The 6,826-nt window shown below is 59.5% G+C and overlaps 1 protein-coding gene across 7 annotated transcripts in view; it reads left to right on the top strand.

The window, feature by feature from the left end:
- Nucleotides 1-745: 745 nt before the first annotated feature.
- TPCN2 (two pore segment channel 2) overlaps nt 746-6,826 on the top strand; it is a 36,774-nt gene continuing 30,693 nt past the window's right edge. For 2 of the 7 annotated variants that reach the window (XM_033208019.1, XM_033208021.1), the window contains exon 1: nt 755-989. In XM_033208019.1, the coding sequence (XP_033063910.1) occupies nt 881-989 (109 nt within the window). In that variant the 5' untranslated portion in view covers nt 755-880. Of the gene's footprint in view, nt 990-6,826 lie in introns of all 7 variants that reach the window. The other 5 variants (XM_033208024.1, XM_033208018.1, XM_033208020.1 and 2 more) reach the window with 5 other exon arrangements.

The following is a 6,826-nucleotide window of genomic DNA, read 5'->3' as shown; positions in this document are numbered from 1 at the left end:
CTTCAGTCCTAGGCCCATGGACACAATTCTGTTAATATCCTGGATGAGCCTGGAAAGTGGGCTTTCCCAAGTCTCCAGATAAGAGCCCACCGCAGCTGACATTTTGACTTTAGCCTCGTGAGGCCCTGAGACAGCGACCCAGTCGAGCTGCTGGTTTCCTGCCCCGCAGGACTGAAAGATAATGCATGGGAGTTGTTTTATATTTTAAGTTTGTGGTAATTTCTCACTGTAGCAATAGAAAACGAATACAAGGTCTTTAATGCATTAATGTTGAAAACACTTTTTATATATGTTGTAATTGTTTTTTAAGTGTGTCATGTGTTTTTAAACTCTTCCCTTAATTATATTGAATCCTCATAATTTCACTATCAGAGGGTAAACTCCAGTTCCATTATTGGGGGAGTTCTTTGCAGTGACCCCAGGTACTCAATATTCACATGCATCAGAATCACCCCGAATACTTGTTAAAACACAGATTCCTGGGTCCTGCCCGCAGAGGTGCTGATTCAGTAGGTTTAGAAGGGCCCAAGAATTTGCATTTCTAAAATGTTTCCAGGTGATGCTGAAGCTTCTGGACTTAGAGACCATCCATTGAGAACGTATTTCCTCCCCAGCCCTGGGCCCTTCAACCCCAGAGCGCTGCCCCGCCCTGAGTGGAAGGAAGCTGAGCTCCACCCCAGAGGGGCGGGGCCCTTTAAGCTCCGCCGTACGCAGTTGGCCCGGTTATCATTGGCTGGGAGTGCAGGGATCCCCTGCGTCACAGTGCCGTGCGCTCCCCGGCCAGAACGCCTGGGGAGGGGGTCTCCGCGCCTGCGCAGTGGAGCTGGGCGCTCTTGGGGCTTGAGTTTCTAAACGTCGGGTCCCGCGTGCGGGCTACCGGATGGCGGAACCCCAGGCGGAGTCGGAGCCCTTGCTGGGCCGGGCCCGCGGCGGTGGCGGCGACTGCCCGGCGGGGCTGACCACTTGCCGCAGCATCCAAGTCGGCCCTGGTGAGCCGCCCGGACCCGGGAAGGGGACTGGCCCGGGAGACCGGGGTCGCGCGTGGGGGTCCCGCTGTCGCAGCTCCCAGCGTCCTGCCGGGCGCACCCCCAACAGGTTCGAGTCCGAGCGGGGCCCGGGCCGCGCCGGGCGCCAGGGGAGCCGGTGTTCTGAGGGCGAGTGGGCTGCGTCCTGTGGACCCGGACCGGGGCGGGGCAGAGCTGGGATCGCTTCCGTGTCGCTTCCTGATCCCGACCAGCCGAGCGGAGGGGTCCTCGCCCAGCCGTGGGCAACCCCGAGGGAACAGGCCCCCTGCGGCAGGCAGGCACCTTCCGTGTGCCCAGGCGGGCCCAGACCCCATACTTCCCGAGGGTCGCCTGATTGACTCAGAGAAGGCAGCACTTTGATTTTTCCCGTTTCTTCTGGGAAAAGCAGAGGCTCAGAGAGAGGCGTTACCCTACCCAAGGTCACACAGCCAGTAAGTGGCAGAAGTGGGATTCGAACCAGCCGGGAGCTAGGAGTCCTTTCTTTGTAGGGTGTCTTTCCCAGTCCCACCTCCTGTGGGGCTAGGGTGGGCCCCCTAGACAGTGACGGCTTCCCCACCTTGCTGTCTGCCAGCCCAGAGTCCCCTCCCCACTCCCTCCTGCTGTTCCTGTTTTTTGTCCTGGTCTGAAAATTGCTGAATCCCTCCGAGGGTGGGGTGCATCCGCCCCTCGCTGACACCAGGGGAATTAGGTTCTGGATTGGAGGTGGAAGGACCTTAGCTTCACTTTATAGATGAGGAAACTGAGGCCCAGAGAGGCCCTGAGACCTGCCCAAGGTCACAGCCCTCTGTTCTGGTGCGGCTGCTGCTCGAATCACTCTGAGAATTCACACCTGGCCGCTTCCCTCTCTGGCCTCTCTTTCCTTCTTTCCTCCTGTGTCTGGAAGGAACTGGGTTGGAATACTGGTGCCACCCACTGTCAGTGGCATATGCCCATCCATGGGGTAATGGGGGGCCAAGGAGGGGACCCTGACAAGAGATGAAAAACCAGAGACTGAGGTGGCCACCCTGTCTGCTCGCCTCAGAAGCTGCCTCCAGGAAGTTCTTCAGGTGCTTCCTGGGACCAGTCAGAACGGAAATCTGCAGGGAGCAGCTCTGGCAGGCCCCTTGATGAGACGTCCAGCATATGGCAGCGTTCAGGGAACACATACTTTGTGTCTAGGGGTCTGGGTGCCTTTCTGGGGCTACCCTGGCTGTGTGGCCTTGGCAGTTGCTTAACCTTTCTGGTCTTTTATTTTTTTCCGAGACGGAGTAACACTTTGTCACCCAGGCTGGAGTGTAGTGGTGCGGTCTCGGCTCACTGCAGCCTCCACCTGCTGGGTTGAAGCGATTCTCCTGCTTTAGCCTCCCAAGTAGCTGGGACTACAGGCGCCCGCCACCACGCCTGGCTGATTTTTGTATTTTTAGTAGAGATGGGGTTTCACCATGTTGGCCAGGCTGGGCTCAAACTCCTGACCTCAGGTGATCTGCCTGCCTCGGCCTCCCAAAGTGGTGGGATTACAGGCGTGAGCCACCGTGCTTGGCCCTGCTTAACCTTTCTGAATCTCAGTAAAAGGGAGATAATACTAGGGACTGCCTTGTGGGCATTGTGAGGATTCAGAGAGCATCCAGAGTTTGTCCTCAGCACAGGGCCTGATGGACAGGGGTGGGGGCCAGTGGCCATCCTGGGTAAGCACCGTGATCGTTGCAGGTCCTGGCCCTGGCAGGTAAGACCTGCTCTGCTGGGCAGTGTGGCTGACGAGAGGAGGCTCTCAGGGAGCGCTCTTTGTCCCTATGCTGTGGCCTCAGCCAGGGCTTCTGAGAACGTGGACAGGACGCTTTGTGTTCCGAATCTCCTTGGCCAGGGTCCCCAGCAAGACTGGTAGACTATGGAGCCATGGAGACTCCGAAAGGCTCATTCAGTCTCCGTGCCGGGGCCTGTGCCAGACTCTGAAATGAAGGCCCTGTGCTCTGCTTCGCAAGTCCTGTGGTTGGTCTCTTGCCAACGGGTGGTGGGGGGCTGCTGCTGTGGGCGCCCCGAGGACCCCAGTGGACCCTGCTGTCGGGTCCGTTTGACTTAGCCCCACCTGACGGGGCCGGGGTCTTCTGTTGTTTCTGGGTCAGAAAATCACACTTTTACTGATTATCAAAAAAGAGGACAAGGGATTACAATGCTATAGAGGCTTTCAGAGTAACCGAGTGCTTATGAAGGGCTCACTTAGCAAAGTACTCTGGGTATGGTAAGTCATTCAGTCTGTACTTAGCTCCTACTGGGTGGGGGTCCACGAAGACCTGGAGCACCGAGAGGTTAAGGGACTTGCCCAGGGTCACAGAGGATGCTGGTCAGGACCCTACACAGGTTGTGCAGCCTGGAGCCTGGAGCAAGAGGGGAGCGGGAGCTCAGACCTGGATGTTGCGGGGCAGAGGCTGGGGTTAGGAAGCCGTGTCAAGGCCTGGTGTGCTGGATGCAGCGTCTCAGCCCCTGTTGTCCTCTGTGCCCTGCAGAACCCTCCAGCCCTGGTAGGGTGATGGTGTGTGGACAGGTGATTGCCTCCACGGGAATGAGCTCAGGGTGGGGCGAGCTGCCCCAAGGGAGTTCCTGGACCCACACACTGGGTGATGGTGCTCCTGGCAGAAGCAGCAACCTGAGTAAAGGGTTGGAGGCTTTGGAGAGCATGGCCTTGGCAGAGCCAAGTTCAGAATGAGTGGCACAGAGGGTTGAAAGACAGGAGAGAGGCGGGCCGGCAAATGTGGGAACCTGTCGTGCCAGGCCAGGGTGGAGTGTGGGCCTGGAATAGTGGGGACCCAGGGGAAGCTGTGATGTGCTTCTGAGTGTTTGGAGCAAGATTCTCGGGCTGTTGCAGGGTAAAATAGAGGATGGCCAGACTCAGAATTTTGTAAGCCAGCAACCAAAAAGCCAGGCGAAATGGAACCACAAGTGCGGGATGGTTCCAGGGGTGCCCACCCCTGTTGGCCCGGGATGGCTGGCCTGGGTGGATGTGAGCACTTTCCATGGTCCTGGGGCTGGAGTGAGCCCTGGAACTCGGCAGCTTGTCTCTTGTCTAAGAAACTTGCATCACTAGATCTCTCCTGGTAGAGATTCTATCTTCTCCCAGGGAATTTGGGAAGGTGGGGCCTTTCAGATCACCTGCCCCCCAGGCTCCCCTCGGGGCTGTTCATTTATTCATGGGCTAAATCAGCTTTGAGTCCTGTGTGCTGGAGTTTTGGGCTCTGCAGATACAGCAGGGAACAAAACAGTGTGGCTTCTGTTCACAGCGATCCCAGGATGTGCTCAGGGGACATAAACAGTCGCCACTTTCAGAGCTTCCCTGGGGAGACATTCGGCTGTCATCAGGGTGGGTCTCGTGGCTGTGCACGTGGGTACCAAAGCCGCAGGGAGGGAAGGCTCTTGCTTCCGGCAGTGCAGCAGGGCCAAGCAGAGCCAGTGGGGTTCCGGTCTCTTGCCTCTGTCTGGGACCCTCACATCTCTAATCCATCCGGTGCCCAGCTGCCTCTACTTCATGCCCCCAAGCAGGAGCCCCGAGGACAGGGGCAGCTGCCTCCCTAGGGATGGCCAACAGAGTGGGCAGGTCATGGTCTGGACCTCTGCCCAGGGACCAGGACCTCCCGAGGCCTCTGCTGCTGCCTCCCGTGTCACCACATTGTCTTGGTGCAGCTGTGGGTCCCAAGGGGCCAGGTGTAAAAGCCAAGTCTCAACTGAAAAGGCAGCTGCTTCGCCCTCTCCCCGGGCTGGGAAGTGTCAGCCTCTCCGGGTTCCGCAGTTGCTTCGAGTTGAGCGTTCCTTCTCCCTTGGCCTGCTGAGGAGCAGCTCTGCAGCGAGGCCACAGAGGTGGCATGTGCCTGCGATGCGGGTGAGTGGCCCAGGCCTCCCGCAGTGGCTCAGTGACTGACCAGGTGTGCCCGCTGGCTGCTCCATGGCGGGCGAGAGGCTTGTGAGCAGGCCAGGGTGCTGGGCCTTGGCTTCTGTGCCGCCTGACTTTTCCTGAAGGCCCCTCCTAGTCAGGAGCCACTGCTGCCTTTGCCCAGGCCTGTCGGGAGGCTCCACCCTGCTTGTGCTGTTGGTAAAGGCGGGCGGCCACCCTTCACCACAGAAGGCACCGGCAGAGGCTGGGGGACTCGGGCGTTCCCAAAGCTCTGACCCTGGGAGTGATTTGGGTGGGCTTGCCTGGGCCCGTGGGCCGGGACAGTGAGGGGACGGAACCTGGGTAGCTCTCACGAAGCCTCACGGTGGTGCCTTCGGGTTCTAGATGCCAGTTCTCCCTGTTGGTGTTGAATCTGAGGTCTAGTTTGATGGGGGTGGGTGGGACACTGGGTGCAGTGTCCTGGCTCATGAAGGCTGTGCAGGAGCCAGGGTCGGGCCAAGCAGAAGAGGGGTGACAGCAGCCCTGTGTACCGAGTATGCTTGGGGAGTGTGGCAGGGGGCTCTTGCCCTCCTGCGTTGCACCTCCCAGTACCCTCTGGGGAGCCGAGTGGGTGGCTGTGAATAGCCCCACTTGGCAGAGGAGGAGCCAGCCACAGCCTTCCTGCTAGCACGTGGAGGAGCTGGGCTCTGAACCCCGAGTCTGGCGCTGGGGCCCTGCAGGACGCGCTGCTTCTCACGGGCTTGCTGGGTGTGTGTGCTGCAGGCGGAGCCGCTGTGCCCTGGGCCTGCCCTGCATACGTGATGCCGAGGCACTTACCTGCCTGCCCCGGGCAGGCACTTGCAGCCCCACTGCCGGGTGGAGTCATCTCTTTACACATGGCCTTGGGAGGAACTGCAGCCGGCATCTTTCCTCGATCCCGGGTGTCCTGGAGGGTGAGGCCATGTCATCCTGCTCGGTCACCTGATGTCCCCCTCTGCCTGCAGGTGCCGCGGGCAGGTGGGACCTCTGCATTGATCAGGCTGTGGTCTTCATCGAAGATGCTATTCAGGTCGGTGGCACCTGCTCCCTGTGGCCTGACCTGGGGGGTGGCCACCCTCCAACTGGCTCGCCCCTCCAGGGGTGACTGACTGGGGCCAAGGCCTCCGTTGCTGGACTGTAGGTTAAGAGAACTGAGGGCGGAGCCTCTGGGCATGGCTGTCCGTCAGTCCCCGGAGGGCCTGTTTTCTGCATCCTGGACGCATTTGCTGCTTTGATGCACTGTGTTCCGAGGCCTGTTGGGGACCCCCCCATTCTAGGTCCTGGCTGGGTGGGGGTGTCTTGGAGGATGGCAAGTGCACGGGGCGTGGGAGGGTCAGCCTTGCACAGAGAAGAGAGAGCCTCACGGGCAGACACAGGCATGGCCGTGCCCTCAGCAAGTGTTCCCTGAGCGTTTGCTCACACACCTACCCACCCTGGGTGTGTGGCCTGTGAGGTCTTGTGTGGTGGGCAAACCTCATGGTTTGTGATGGTGTGGGCCTGCTGGGTCAGGGCTGGCCACGTCCACACGCTGAAGCGTCCCCTGTGATCCACAGACTGAGACTTGGGCCTGTCTCATGTGTGGTGTGGGGCTCAGGTGACGGCCCACCCTGTCATGCCTCATGTGACTTTTTGCTTCCAGTACCGCTCCATCAATCACCGGGTGGATGCCAGCTCGATGTGGCTTTACCGACGATATTACTCGAACGTATGCCAACGGTGAGAACGCACCCATGTGGAACTCAGGGTTCCTGCCGGCTTGCGTGGTGGGGGAGGCTGGCCCCTACCTGGGGATCACCTGGTCTCAGGGTCCAGGCAGGCTCCCCGTTACATAGATAGGGCGGTTACCATCGTCCTCTCTGGAGAGGAGACGGCCTGTGATGGAAAGCTCCTTCGACACACAGGGTTCCTTTCTGGAATGCTGGGG

Source organism: Trachypithecus francoisi, unplaced genomic scaffold (genome assembly GCF_009764315.1).
Source record: "Trachypithecus francoisi isolate TF-2019V2 unplaced genomic scaffold, Tfra_2.0 Lachesis_group8, whole genome shotgun sequence".
In the NCBI taxonomy this organism is placed as follows: Eukaryota; Metazoa; Chordata; class Mammalia; order Primates; family Cercopithecidae; genus Trachypithecus; species Trachypithecus francoisi.
This window is presented reverse-complemented; position numbering and strand designations above follow the sequence as displayed.